We start from the raw sequence: 15412 nt of genomic DNA, 5'->3' as shown, positions 1-15412 counted from the left end.
CAGACAGGCCCCGGCGATGGGGAGGGGGGTGGGGTTAATGAGAGTGGGAGGAGGGGGGTCTTCTTGGCGATCACCGCCGGGGGTCCCCTCCATGGGCCCTGGATTGCCCCCAAAGGAAGGTTCCCCCCCCCCTCACAACCCCGCTAGGCAACCATCAGGATTTATCTGGCGGTGTTTCCCCGCAATCTAATCGTGAATGTTGATATCATTCCTACCTTAGCCACTAGAAGTGAATTCCACAGCCTCACAACTCTCTGTGTGGATGTTGCTCAGCTAAGAGCAAATCCTAGCAATCAGGTTGCAAATGCCAGTAGGCAGGAAGACCCATGTTCACCAAGTCCTCTCAGCCATCAGTATTACTAAATCTGGGTAAATTTACTTTTGGATTACAGCTGATTGTGTAAGACCCGTCCTGCACAGCTTATGATGCCACCACAATAAAGGATCCAGGCTTGTTTATACCACTGAGTATGATGGAGGGTGATTCGTTGTACTCTTCCATGCAAGAACACCTGGAGCCTGATCAGCCATAAACCAGTAAATGAATCTCATTTAATTTGACCCAAGATGGCATCTAAATGCACTTTTAGGTTTCTGTCAACAAAAGGGTAGCTGTTGGCAGACGTGTGATTTACCTGCCATCAGTCAGCTGCGAGTGTAAAGATTTTTCTGGGCTTTGCAAACTGCAGTTGATTCTCTGCTTAAAAGTAAAAGTGTGAAACTAAAGTCTCTCAATTTCAGCAGTAAGAATTGCAGTTCAACTTCCAACTGGAGCAGAGGAATTAGGTAAAAGAAAGAGAGGAGAGCAGGCCACAGGCTAATGAGTCTCACTGTGATCACCACTTCCCCCTAGAGCTCTTAGCAATTGATAATGTACTTTAAATATGATGGCGGTACAAATGACTGAAATCCTTAACGTGAACCCAACTACCATTACACTGTCTCATAACAGCAGAAATTAAACTTTTATGTTCTTTTTGTTGAATATAATGGATCTTCCTATCATCCTATTCCCACTTTACATCTGCTACTTGCATCATGGAGAACTCACTTAATGTACAGTAACATCATGAAAATTCTCTACAGTGGGCTGGATTTTAAGAAGCCCTCGGCATCATGATCCGTGGCGGAGGTGGGGGGGCCCGAAGACGGCTCCGGATGAGGCTCGCCACGGACCACGACACCAGCAGTGTCCGGCCCGATTCTGTTGATGGCCGCAAAGCTCCGTGGTGGCCCCCCTGCCACTAGACGATGGGAGCACAATTAACATATTCAAATCAATAAAATTAATACATTTAAATACATTTACCTGAGATCTTGAGGGCCTGCCGTGATCTTCGGCGTGGCGGCCAGCGTTCCCATGCCTTCAGATCCCCGTCTGGGGGAACGAGGCATGACACTGGTGGGGAGAGGGGAGGAGGTAAGTTTATCAGTGCAGGTGAGGGTAGGGGGGGGTCAAATACACGTAATGGGTGTAGGGGATATTGGGAACGGTCGAACCTTAAACTTCATGCAGTGTGGGGGAGAAAGTCAGATGTAAAAGCGAAGTGTTTGGCGGGGGAAGGGAAAGGGGCATAAGAAATTCATTTATTTACTTTTGGAGGGATCTTTTTTGAAAAATTTAAATCTGCTGGCAGAGTTGGCTGCCCTTTGAAAATGGTGCCAGTGTCTGCGCATAGGCAGCTGACACCATTGCTGGCAACGGACAGCCTGCCCCCTCCATGTGATTGGAGGGGTGGGACGCCCCGGCTATTTAAATGAGCCGCCGCGCTTAAGATTGCGGCGGCTCTTTGGTGCAGGCTGCAATTTTTCGAGCTCACTGCCGGGCTTATAAAATCCAGCCCAAAATATAGGGATCTTGTACCAATCTATTAATCATTGCTATGCAACATACTTCAATTAAAGTGTAACTATATGAATCCACTTATTTTAAGTGAAGCACAAGATTGATAGCACTGTCCTTTCTGTAATTGCAAAATGTTGGTGTGAATAGAGTTGGATATTAGCTGTGATAAATGTGCATGACATTTCAGTGTTGTATACAAATTGAGGGCTGTCATATAATAGAATTGCAGTAAATGCTTAGTGGATGTTAGTGTTATTTGTCAGCTTAATATTTAGAAAATAAATATATATCTCTATCTCTACATTTATATATCTATCTCTCATGACTTTCTGTATATATTTAAGTATTTATTTATAGATATATATATTATAATATGCGGGAGGGGGAGGAAAGGGAAGTTAAGAGATGGATTGTGTAGTAAATCACTGATATCCACATGGCACTTCTGACTTGGTTGTATTTGTTGCAACCTTCTGTGTGTTACCCTTAACCTTATCAAGCCTGCTGCAAGTCCATGGTGTAATAGATTGCTATACCTGCAAAATTAAAAAGATTGAGTGGAATAGCTTGGAGATCTCTTGTTCCCAATATTATTTGCGACAGATTTGCTATCCTGTAAATATTGCATATGAGTGGGATTGCTCTGTACATACCAAATGTGGACCTATTGATTTTTAGCTAACCTAAGGTTTCTAAAACAAATCAGAAGATCTAAATTCACTCATTTATTTTATTTGGAGAATGAAGAACTGAATGGTTGTGCCAACAAATTCAGCATAGAATCTTTCTTTGAAAAACAAATATATAGAGTGAATGCAGGACAAGTTATCACCACTCAGTCGGAATAGTGCAGATTACTATTTTTTTTTGAAGAAAGGGCCTGTTCTAGTTGCAATCTGATAAATTCTGTTTGAATCTTTTTTGCAGATTGCAAGGTGGTCCACTATCATTTGCACAATTGTGATATATCAGAGGGGACAGCTGCTCCCACAGATATAAAAAAAAATCCCAACCCCCATTAACAGCTGGCCCGCTGGAAAGGAGAATAACAAAAAGGGAATAAGAAGCCAGGTGGAAGTTGTATTATTTGAAAAAGGCTTGGCTGTTCCGTAAATCTGTTCTTTTATTCATACAGATCAGATCGTATCCCTGGTGAAAGTGCCTTTTTACTCTTTTCTTCAGGGTAATTTAACGAATATGGGAATAATGTGCTGCAACTTATGTTTAAACAACCCCTTAAAAGTTTACATTTGCTCTTTTCACATTCCTTATAGAATGAGGCTAATAAAGCCAAAAACTATTCAATAGAAAATTCACTTAATTTAAACTAAGCTTTTTCTTTATAGTTTCAGCACACACTCCTTGATGTAAAATCCCAAATTTCTTCCAGCTCCTTTTATTCTTTCCTGAAGATACCAACGTTCGGTTCTGTATATTCTGGCAATTTCAGTAAACTGTCAATTCTTCTATATGTGAGCCGAGCTTTGAGCAATTTGACTATGGGATTGCATATCATATTTTATACTTGTATAGATGCAACTTGCAGTCGGAGTCACTGGCTAGCAGTCAGGAGCCAGTGATGACTTTCCCCTCCCTTGAGCTGGACTTTGTGCTCAGTTTGAAGACAGGTTTTATGGTAGCGGGGGTGGAAAATCGGCGCAAATTTGTCTGCCGCAGAACCCGACCCCATAATGCCGGTTTCCAATTTTCTCGGAGGCGGCAAAGTTCCGTGGTGGCACCTCCGCCACACTGCGCCAGGGCCGTATTTTAAATATATTAAATATCATTTTGCATGAATTAGAATGTAAGTCGCCGCAATCTTCTGCATGACATGCGGCACTCACAAGCCTTCACTTTCCCATCTTTGAAAAGCTGGCGCCACCGAGGCGAGTGTCCCTGGTGCCTGCAAAGGTTAGGCATGTTATGGGTTGCTATCCTGTTGAATTTGTTTTAACTACGGACATTGTCACTAAGGTCAATGCGCAGCTGTGAGGGGAGGTCGTAACTCTGCAAGCGGGTGCTGTTGTGGGGGTGGGGGGGAATTTCTGCAAATGGATACTGTTGCGGGGGGGAAGAGAGGAACTCTGCAAGTGGGTACTGTTGGGGACGCAGGGGGGAACTCTGCAAGTAGGTACTGTGGTGGGGGAAAGGGGGAACGCTGCAAGTGGGTACTGTGGTGGGGAAAGGGGGAACTCTGCAAGTGGGTACTGTGATGGGGGAAAGGGGGAACTCTGCAAGTGGGTACTGTGGTGGGGGAAAGGGGGAACGCTGCAAGTGGGTACTGTGGTGGGGGAAAGGGGGAACGCTGCAAGTGGGTACTGTGGTGGGGGAAAGGGGGAACGCTGCAAGTGGGTACTGTGGTGGGGGAAAGGGGGAACGCTGCAAGTGGGTACTGTGGTGGGGGAAAGGGGGAACGCTGCAAGTGGGTACTGTGGTGGGGGAAAGGGGGAACGCTGCAAGTGGGTACTGTTGTGCAATCCAACATCAGGAGACACAGTAAACGGAGTCGTCAATGCCACCCTCGCCACATGATTGGGGGGAAACGGCCACCGCATTATGTTAAGTGGCCACCAGCCACGGAATCGCGGCAGCGTGCCTGCGAACATTACAGGCGAGTGGCTGACATTTTGCACACCCGCCACTGCTTCCGGCAGTGCGATAACAAAATCCAGCCCTTTGTCTGAGTGCTAAGACCAAGCTAGTACCCCACAGTTCCTTCAGCTGAGATTGGCTATTGTGGTACATTTACTTACAGAGTAATTATGATGCCTTTTACTAAGTTTATGCTGCAAAAATTATTTGCTCAAACTCACGTGGCAAAATCCCATTTTGTTACCTTTCTGCATGAGTCTACTCAGCCAGTCTATTTCTGGTCGAGGAAGTAATGTACTTGAGATTATTTAGAAATGTTGCTAGTGAAATTGCTTCCAGTTGAAATAGGAACCATATGTCACTGTGCAGCTGCTCTGTTTCAGACCCTCGTTTTAGTGATGCAGCCACTGAGTGAATACATTACGTAGTGAATACACAGAATTACACACTACAAAGCCCATGAGATAGTCTGATTTTGCCCAACAATAGGTATTCCTTTTCAAGAAAACAAAAATGCACAGTAGGAGTTTTTACCCTTTTTTGAAGGCAGGGCATACTGCTGAAGTATTTTCTTTTCCCTGGTCATGCAACATCTGCTGTTGTCTCTGAAGAAGATTGGATCAGTGATTTGATGTCATGGACTGTGTCCTGTTGGTTGACCTTGTTAGTGGTCTGTAACCTAGATTAAAAGCCAGGGCTATGCCTTACTGAACTGTTAAAATGGGTTAAGGGAGTCCTAATACTCAATTATACAACACACTGGAGTTAAGATGTTGTATTCATTGCATGATCAGGAAATATTGTATAATATTGTGTCTCCAATGAAGTGACAATTTACAGGTCTAAAATTAAACTAGCCCTATCTAATAACAGAGGGATCCAATGATATTCCTTATTTTCAAATACTCATGGAGCTGAGCTAGATAGTTACTCAGTAACCAAAATATATTAGCGATTATTATAATGATTGTATTCCAATATCTTGAACTATCATAAAATGATACAACTTTCTAGTTCAATGTATGTTTAGTGTCTTCCACAGTACACAATTGACATGATTCTGAACTAACTCCAGCTTATTCATTACTTCGTCAGGTTCCTGTTATCTCTGTAAAGCAGCTGTACATGTTGCGTTTTAAAGGAGCTTTAATGCCAGTGAATAGGAATCAGCTTACCCTTGCCATAGTAATTGGGCAAGTTTACTGTTCTGGTCTTATTATTAGTATCAAACTATTTTTGTTCTTTAGCAAAATTGATCGTTGGATCTTTTTTAAATATACTGCAATCAAAATAATAACGAGCTCCATGTTTGCCTATGTAATGAACATTTTGCCTTCAACACAGTGTGGTGTATTTTTATTTTATTTAGCAGTAACTTTGCAAAACTCTTTAGCACAGTAATCAGCAGCAATTTCTCGGGTGGTTCTACCGGGGCTTCATCCCAACCATGGGGTGGAGGGTTACTGCTCTGAGAAGGATCAAAGGTCATTTCCTTAAGAGTTCATTGCCAAGTGGCAACTTCATTACAACCCCTTTTTACTATGTTGTACGCTTGTTCCCTACACACAGTTGTAAATGAAATTCAGAAGATCAAATAACTGTCATTGCATCTTGATTCACTGGGAACTGAATAGTAATTTGTTCCATATTGCAGTAAATGGTCAAAAAATATTTATTTCATAGAAATGCCATTTAAGATGATCAGTTTACATTAACTTGGATTAATAGCTGGAACTCTTTCAGTGCAAGGTGTCCTTGCAATCAAATGCTAGCCAGATTATTCCACCAGTGCTTAAGTGCTTGCATGCAGCTTTAAGTAATTAGCACCATTTCCTAACTTGAAATCCCAAAGCACTGTCTTTTTAACAGCAATATCACACTCTGTCCAAAAAAACAGTGGCGCAGTGGTTAGCACTGCAGCCTCACAGCTCCAGGGACCCGGGTTCGATTCTGGGTACTGCCTGTGCGGAGTTTGCAAGTTCTCCCTGTGACCGCGTGGGTTTTCGCCGGGTGCTCCGGTTTCCTCCCACAGCCAAAGACTTGCAGGTTGATAGGTAAATTGGCCATTATAAATTGCCCCTAGTGTTGGTAGGTGGTAGGGAATATGGGATTACTGTAGGGTTAGAATAAATGGGTGGTTGTTGGTTGGCACAGACTCGGTGGGCCGAAGGGCCTGTTTCAGTGCTGTATCTCTAAATACAAAAATAAAAAATCTACAGTGAATGCTGCCTTGAACCTTCTCATTACTTGTATCCAGATTTCTATTAGGCACCAGTCAATATTAAGTTATGGGCCATTTCATGTAAGTTTGTAATCGCTACAAAAAAAAAGTTGTCACATTAGCCATTATAAACTGACATAATGTGAAACATCAGCTTACCTCTGATAAATCTGCATCCCTAAACCTGAAGTTTTCACTGTAACTAAATACATTAAAGTTTGAAAAGAAACTCTACTGATTGTGCACTTGACATTTTGCTAGCAAATAGTTGGGAAACTGCAAGTGTTGCTGTTTTAGCTGTAGTAGCAATAAGTGAACAGGTAGCAGTTTTTACTTAAATGTGTGTTGGTCTCCTGTTGTAAGTGGTGAAATGTGTTAGCTTTTAAGTGGTCTTCTCTTAAAGTAACCAACAGAAGACACTGTCCTAGATGAAGAACCCAAAAGTTTTGAGAACATTTGCAAAAAGTGGGTATTATCATTATTCCTCCCTCTTATAACTTTGAATTCAAAAGTGTGCAACCATTTGCTATCTTTCTTTCCACAGGAAACCCCATGGCATCAATTTTCTCTCATTGCTAATAACAATTAGCTTCTTCCCCCTCACCCTTCCCCTCCCATTACCAAAGTGCAGCCTGTGGTGCATTTGACTTTGGAGACACAATTTTATGGTAAACTTACATATCATAGACGTGGGGAAGGGTGTGGAGGTGTCAAATCTGCACCCCACCCCGTTGTGGCATTCTTAGGTCAATACTTTATAAGTATTTGTAATTGGCTTCCCTTTTTAATTTATTAATTTGACACTATTCATTTCTTTTTTTCAGGTACATTTTGAACAATTTAAAGAGGCATTAATCTTTATCCTGTCAACTACCATTGAAGGGAATTTCTCAGGCGATGACGGTTATCAGGAACTAGGTAGGTGGAAGAAAGAGCCTGCGATTTTAAAGTCATAAGGTATATCTTAGTAGGGTGCATACAGATTTTCATGTGCAGTGAAATTATAGAATGAAATCTTCCATGTGATTGTTTTAAGTACAGTTTTCAAAGTCTGTTGCCTTCAAAAGGCTAGATATTGGAAAGCTCAAAAGCAGAATATAATTCCTTTTGCACAAGTGTGGCCATTAGCCTTTCAATTCTTTACTGCAGTAGCAGATTATGATCCCTGTTCTCTGTGCAAGCAAGTGCTTTTTACCCCAAGGACATCATTTAACAAAGCGTGACAATTTTTCTGAAATAGGTGCTACAGGGTCTACCGTTGGTATGTATGAAAGAACACTCAGCCTGCAGTACAATACTCAGCCTGCACTACAGCACTTGCATAATTTATGTTCACATTCTGGTAGCACGTGGTTCTCTGATTAATACAAGGGCACTGGTTCTCTGGTGGTAGCTTAAGCTATAGAAGTGGACAGCAGTGCTGCTGGGCTGCAGTCACACAGTTTGATCCTGCTTATAATTGAGGATGTAAATTCTGCCAAGCTTGCATTTAACTAGAATCACAGAATCATTCAATTTGTGAAGGAGGCCATTTGACCCATTGTGCCTAATCCAGTGCTAGATAATTCAACTGGAATTATCTACTGCCCTTTCGCTTTATTTTTCCTTTTCAGTACTTATCCAATTCCATTTTAAATTATGTTACCAAGATGGTAAAGCATTGCATGTCCTAATGTCCCTCTGTTTGTTCCCCTAATATGTTATCATCAGCAAACCTTGATATAATTCATCTTATGCCTATGCCCAAATTGTTACTCCCTGTTCACTAGCTAGATTTCGATCCATTTGGTTGCATGCCCTTTGACATCATGTTTCTTAGTTTTCTTAATGAGTCTTTGATGTGGCAGTTTATAACATACCTTCTTGAAGTCTATCTTTTTTTTCTTGAAGTCTATGTATACAACCTCTGCTGCATTTTCTTTATCTATACACTCTGGCTTCTTCAAGAGATTCAATTCAATTAGTCAAGCAGTACCCTTTCAAAATGATGCTGACAGTCTCTGATTAGCCCATGCCTTTCTGTTTGTTCATGTGTTGTGGTCTCAAGAAGTTTACCCAGAGCCAAAGTAAGACTAATTAGCCACTATTCCTTGGCTAATTCCTTTCCTTTCTCTTTAACAGGTGTGTAACACTTTTCCACTCTCCAATTCTTTGGCACTATTCCTGTTTCCAAAACGTTTTAGAAAATTATGCTTTGTGTCTCTGCTATCTCCTTCCTAACTTCCCTCTGTTTTCCATGGCGTAGACGCTGTAGGCCTGCTGACCTTTCTACTTTTAGTCCCATTCACTTTTAATACTTTCTAATATTTACTTTTATCTTCCACTGCAAATGGCTAAGGACAAAATCTTGTTAACCATCTCCACCATTCCTGTACTTTCAAGAACATGATGGCCTTACAATGTCTCAAGTATTTCCATCTCTCCTTTGACTATTGTTTTACTTGTGTTTTAATGGAAACCCTTGTCGTTTGCTGTTACATTGACTACCATCTTTTTCATACTCCCTCCTAGACTTCCTAATCTGTTTACTTTTTATAAAAACTATATGTATTGTGCACCTTTTTCACTGTCTTACTGCACCCCCAAACATATCATCTGCCTCCTTTTTCTTCATCAACCTATTAATAAAACCTCAGCCTTTGACAGTTGTTGGTTCATTGTTCAATCATTTATAGAGTTTGGGAATAGTCTGAAGACTGATAAACCCAGACATTCTACTCATTATTCAGAAATTCTAACAAAGTCTAATGTAATGTACTAAAAATCTCAACATAAGTTGCATGATATTTATGGTGGTGGTAAGGGTGAAGCTGGACAGATGAGGTAAGAAAATGCTCTACTTCTTTAGACCCTGATAGAAGATACATGAGTGTCCCTCAGGTGATTTGCTTTCCCTTACCTTTTCCCCACCTCTCCAATAGCATCAACTCAACTTTTCCCCTATTGGCATGACTGAGATCAATACCTGATCATTTTGGGGCACAACATGTTGGCTCTACCAAATACCATGATATCACTCCATTTGATATTTTAAAATCTTGGTCTGCCTTCAGGTCATTGTATAAAAATAAAACACTGATTTTAACCTCTTACTGGCTAAAATCTGACTGAATGCAGTCCCTTTGTGCAGGAACAGCTTGACTCAGATGTGTTGCTAGGTGATGCCTGGTAACTAAGAAATAGCTTGTGGGAATAGTCATTAAAACATGTAGTACATTTGTATTTGTATTAACCAGTTCAAGGTTTTGTTGCCTTTCTTTTCCTGTGCATTTAATCTACATTGAAATATTACAAGCTAGATAATTGACTCAATTCCTAATAGTTACAGGTTTGTTATATCTAACCTATTGGTCCAAGTGAGACACAAAAACTAATGTTACACAGGCTGTATTTGGCACTACGGCATACTCTGAAATTTCGCAAGCTATTTTTCATACAGAGATATGGTGCAACACATAAATTGGTAATTGTTCTGTAATTGTTTGGAAGTTGAATACATTTGAAGTTGGATAGATCAGAATTGACTTTTGACCAGTTACCAAGGCACTCAAGTTTAGTAAGAAGTTAAACTCTCTTCTGTGGTACTATAAGCTAGCTTTTACTTCCTGAGAAATAGCTATGAAAGCAAAGAGATTGTCCCATATATCAAATGAACGCCAAATTAAAACATTTTTTATTCATTGTACAACACTAAGAAGAAGTCACAGTGAGTCTTAACACAATGGTTGTAATTTGCTGACACCAGGAATCTTGTTGACAAATATAAAGTAAGACTAGATCAATTAATTAGTATAAAAACTAATGCCAATTTGATCATTTATTACACAGTTACAATCAGTGTTCAATTAATTAATTGGATCTAGTGGATAAAGTTACAATTAAATAACAAGGAATTGTAACACTAAAGGGTTCTGAATTTTTCAGTAAATTAAAATCTGAAGTATATAGAAGATAAGAGTTCAGTCAAGCATTTAAGTTACCTCCCTATAAAATAAAGTGCATCAGCACAAGCTGATTGGTGAGTGGCTGGTAGTCTTAGGTTTATTTCCGTTAAGTCAGCTAATAGTCTAATAAATAAAGGCATGGCAGGGCATTGCAGTCCCATGGAGTGCACATCCTGTTCCATGTGGGAAATCCAAAACATTTCTCGTGCCTTGGACAACCAAATGTGCAGAAGGTGCTGTCAGTTGGGCCAGCTCGAGCTCCAGGTTTTGGAGCCTGAGCAGCAAACGGCATCACTATGCTGAAGAGTTTCATGGATAGCATGTTTCTGGATGTGGTCACCCTGCAGCTTAAGGGTATGCAGGCAGAGAGGTAATAGGTGACCGCCAGGTAGTCGAGGAGAACAAGGCAGGTAGTGCAGGAGTCCGCTGAGTGCATTCTGATTACTGGTGAGAGAGATGGTTCCTCTGAGCAGTACAGCCAGAGCCAAGTCCATGGCACCACGGCTAGCTCAGCTGTATAACGGTGCAGAAGAAAGATTGGGAAAACAATAGTGATAGGAGATTCTATAGTTAGGAGGACAGACAGGCGTTTCTGCTGCTGCACATGGAAATCCACTATGGTATGTTGCCTCCAAGGTGCCAGAGTCAAGGCTGTCAGTTGCAGAGCACCTTGAGGGGGGAAGGTTGAACAGCCAGCTGTCGTGGTCCCTATCTGTATCAACAACATAGGTAGAAAGAAGGATGAGATCCTGCAAGCAGAGTTTAGGGAGTTATGAAAAAAACTAGCAAGCAGGACCTCAAAAATAATAATCTCCGGATTCAAATAGTCGTTTGGTGGTACAAAACTTTTGTATTGCTGAAAATAGAGACATGTTGTCGAAGCTTTTCATCTTACACTCATCAGGACAATCCGCAAGAATAACCAATGTAAGGAAAAACAACAACTTATACTGTATGAAAAGAGAGTGCTGATTGGTTGGCAAGTGAACTCTGATTGGTAGAACTCTGTAACCAATCTGAGTATTCTTGGATATTCCTGAACAACTTCTAGAAGTTGTTCAGGAAAGAAGGGAAAGGAAAGAATGGAAGAGGGATTACAGTTTTGATTAAGGAGAATATTACAGTGCTGGAGAGAGAGGATGTCCTAGAGAGAGCAAGGACAGAATCTATTTGGTTAGTGCTAAGAAATAATAGAAGTGTCATTGTACTACATGTGCATTCTATAGGTGACCAATTAGTGGGAGAGATATAGAGGAACAAATTTGCAAGGAAAATTACAGAAAGATGCAACAACCAGACAGTAGTTATAAAGGGACTTTAATTATCCTAATATAGACTGGGATAGTAATAGTGTAAAGGGAAGAGAGGGGGAAGAATGTCTAAAGTGTGCTCAGGAAAATTTGCTAGATCAGTATGTTGCTGGCCCAATGAGGAAGGAGGCATTGCTGGATCTAGTTCTGGGGAATGAGGTGGGTCAAGTGGATCAAGCGTCAGTAGGGGAACATTTAGGAGACAGGATCATAAGGTTTAAGTCAGCTGTGGAAAAGGACAAGGAGTAATTCAGAGTAAAAATAATTAATTGGGGGGAAGACCAATTTCAAAGGGGTGAGAATGGATTTGCCCAGGTAAATTGGAATCAGAGATTTGCAGGCAAAACTGTAACAGAACAATGGGCTGCCTTTAAAAAGGAGACAGTTTGGGTACAGTCAAGATACACTCCCATAAAGTGAAATGGTAGGATAAACAAATCCAGAGCTCCATGAATGATGAAAGAGATAGAGAGTAAGATGAAGCAGAAAAGGGGTGTGTATGACAGATGTCAGGTTGGTAATACAAGTGAGAACCAGGCTGAATATAGAAAGTCCAGAGGAAAATAAATTAGAAGCAAATAAATGTGAAGAGACTGGCAGCTAACATAAAAGGGAATCCAAAAGTCTTCTAGAGGCACATAAATTGTAAAAGAGTGGTAAAAGGAAGAGTGGGACTGACTAGCGACCAAAAAGGGGATTTATGCACGGAGGCAAGGAGCATAGCTGAATTACTAAATGAGTACTTTGCATCTGTCTTTACCAAGGAAGAAGATGCTGAAAGAAGAGATATTCGAGACACTGGATGGGCTAAAAATTGATAAAGAGGAGGTATTAGACTGCCTGTACTTAATGTTGATAAGTCACCAGGACCAGATCAGATGCATCGGAGGATAATGAGGGAGGTTGTGGAGGTACTGGCCATAATCTTCCAATCCTCCTTGGGTAAAGGGGTGGTGCCAGAGGACTGAAGAATTGCACATTTTACACCCTTGTTCAAAAATGGGTGTAAGGATAAGCCCAGCAACTACAGTCCAGTCAGTTTAACCTCGGTGATGGGGAAAGCTTTTAGAAATGAAAATCCAGGACAAAATTAACAGTCACTTGGACAAATATGGATTAAGTAAGGAAAACCTGTATGGATTTGTTAAGGGAAAATCGTGTTTAACTGAAGAGAAGAAGTTTGCAGAGCTATGGGGAACAGGTGGGGGGAGTGGGAGTGGCTGAGTTACTCTTGCAGAGGACTGGCACGGAAACTATCAGCCGAATGGCCTCCTTTTGTGCTGTAACCATTCAATGATTCTATTAAAATTAATACAAACACAACCAACACATTTGTATCCTGTTTTTGAGATCACCAGGTGGTTACTCTCAGAATTTATGATGAATCTTCTTAAACAGCATTCTTTTACATCACAACATAGATATGGATAAGAAAAATCATTTGGCCCAACTTAACTTATTCATCTAGAAAGACCCTTTAGGTACCCCTGCCCCTCTAATCACAACTCCTCCTGTTTCTTAAGTTATTCTGTAGTCTTGCTGTCGTTACCCTATCCAGAAATCTGTTCCATGTGTTGATCACTCTTTTTGTATGAAGAACTGCTTTATCCTTAATTCTCGTTATCTAGTTTGAATCTGTACCTCTTGTTATGCTTTCATGGATTATCTTAAGCTCATGTTTTACCACTCCTACACTGTTTACTATCTTACCTATCTCTGTAAAATCACACCTTTGTTGCCTTCTCTCATGGCTGTTAAGGCAGGTTTCTCTCAAAACACGGTACTTTGATGTAAGAGGTCAGGGTTTTGGTTCTTTTCTGAACCACCAATGGGGCAATCACTTCAATAGTTCAGTTTGAACCTGTTTTAGACCATAACGTCAGCCCCAAGGGAGGATGTTTCATCGCAGATAAAGCTGAATCCTGCTAACGTGTCTCACTCAATTAGTTGTTTCTGAGTATGCATATAAAAAGAGTGAGAGTTGCAGCTTGGAGCAAATTCTTTGATCATGTTTGATCGCGTGTTTATCTAGAATCCACTTGATTAATAGATACCTAATTAACTTTTTACAAAGAATATTGGAGGATATAGAAATGATATCAGTGCCACAGATAAGGTACAATGCAGATACTCTGGATGTATTCACTGGAGTAGAGGAATTTAATGGAAGATCAAATAAAAGTATTTGAAATTAAGAAGGGATTTGAGAGAGTAATGGATATATTCTCAGCCAAAGGGGCATAAATTTAGCATTATCGCTAGAACCATGAAGAGAGAGGTTAAAAAGCCATGGGAGCAGTTCTGAAAATATTGCAGTACTCCTTTTCAATTGATAGCTGTTGCTGGCAAAATCAACTTGGGATCTAGAGTGCTCTACACAACATCTTGAACAATAAGATATGGATTTGCCCCAAAGTACCATATTCTAGCTTTGCATGGCTCAAGACTGGTCCTTGTAGGTATTGAGTGGAAACCATAAGGGGTGCCTGACTCAGTTATTGATTCATTTTGATGACTGCGAATTTCAGTTTGAGTACAGTCCTCCAGGATCATACTGAGAAAAGGAGGAAGGCATTTTGGTCTTATTATCTGTCTTCAATGACTCCAAAATCGTAATATAGGTTATGGTTGTGACATACATGGCACTTCCAAATACTCTTTCTTTGTGGTTCAGATCTCCTCATCATGCAGTTGAGGGATTCCTCCTTCCCACATGCAGAGTCCAGGAGCAAGCTATGAGGTGATTAATGGTAAAAGGGGAAGTGTTTGCAAGGAGAGAGGGCTCTGGCGTACACAAACCTATCACCGAGTACTCTAGTGAGGAAGTCATCCTCATAGTGAATACTCCTCTTTGCTAAAGCCCGTTAGATGAGGATATGGATTCTTCAAGAGTAAAGAGTAAGCCTGATCGGTGGCATGGAACATGGATGTCTAGAACATCAAGGGGGCTAGAGCAAAACAAGCTGTCCTATGTAGATCCTTCATAACATGAAAAGCAGATTCCTAATATAATAGTGGATAAGGAAACTGAGTCTTGGTAAAACAGCTGCTGGAAAGCATTACCTAGAGCCTGGAAATGAAAAGACATGCCCATATCCAGGGCTCGCTGCCTATTATGATTGGGTTCAAGAAAGACAGAACACTGCTGCTGAAGCTATGAATCTCCAACTAGTGGACCCATCATTCAATGACCAGATGGTCTGTGCTGTGTTCAAGAAGAAGGAGGACAATACAATTACACATCTTAAGATGAGTTGTGTTTCCCATCATGCTGCTTATAAGAAACTGCTGGTACTTGCTCTCTACCTAGTGAGGACTCAAACCTGATAATCCACTAGTGACTATCAGCCTGGGAGACAGAGAAAAAAATGGAGTCTCTCTGGGGTTGAGATGATACCAAAATGACACACCTAACAACAGAAGCACAGAACCAAGTGAACCTTCATGGTAAATTTGGTCATATGAAACGGATAGGTGCTCTGTAATTTAGGGAACCATT

The 15412-nt window shown here is 40.9% G+C and overlaps 1 protein-coding gene across 5 annotated transcripts in view; it reads left to right on the top strand.

Annotated features, from left to right (window-relative positions):
- nin (ninein (GSK3B interacting protein)) overlaps positions 1–15412 on the top strand; it is a 185352-nt gene that overhangs the window by 40971 nt on the left and 128969 nt on the right. For 4 of the 5 annotated variants that reach the window (XM_068039096.1, XM_068039094.1, XM_068039092.1 and 1 more), the window contains exons 3-4: positions 7484–7577; positions 7900–7920. In XM_068039096.1, coding sequence (XP_067895197.1) covers positions 7484–7577; positions 7900–7920 — 115 coding nt within the window. The remainder of the gene's footprint in view (positions 1–7483; positions 7578–7899; positions 7921–15412) is intronic. The other variant, XM_068039093.1, reaches the window with a different exon arrangement.

Source organism: Heterodontus francisci, chromosome 9, assembly GCF_036365525.1.
Source record: "Heterodontus francisci isolate sHetFra1 chromosome 9, sHetFra1.hap1, whole genome shotgun sequence".
In the NCBI taxonomy this organism is placed as follows: Eukaryota; Metazoa; Chordata; class Chondrichthyes; order Heterodontiformes; family Heterodontidae; genus Heterodontus; species Heterodontus francisci.
The sequence above is the reverse complement of the archived record's forward strand: the minus strand, read 5'-3'. Positions and strand labels throughout refer to the sequence as shown.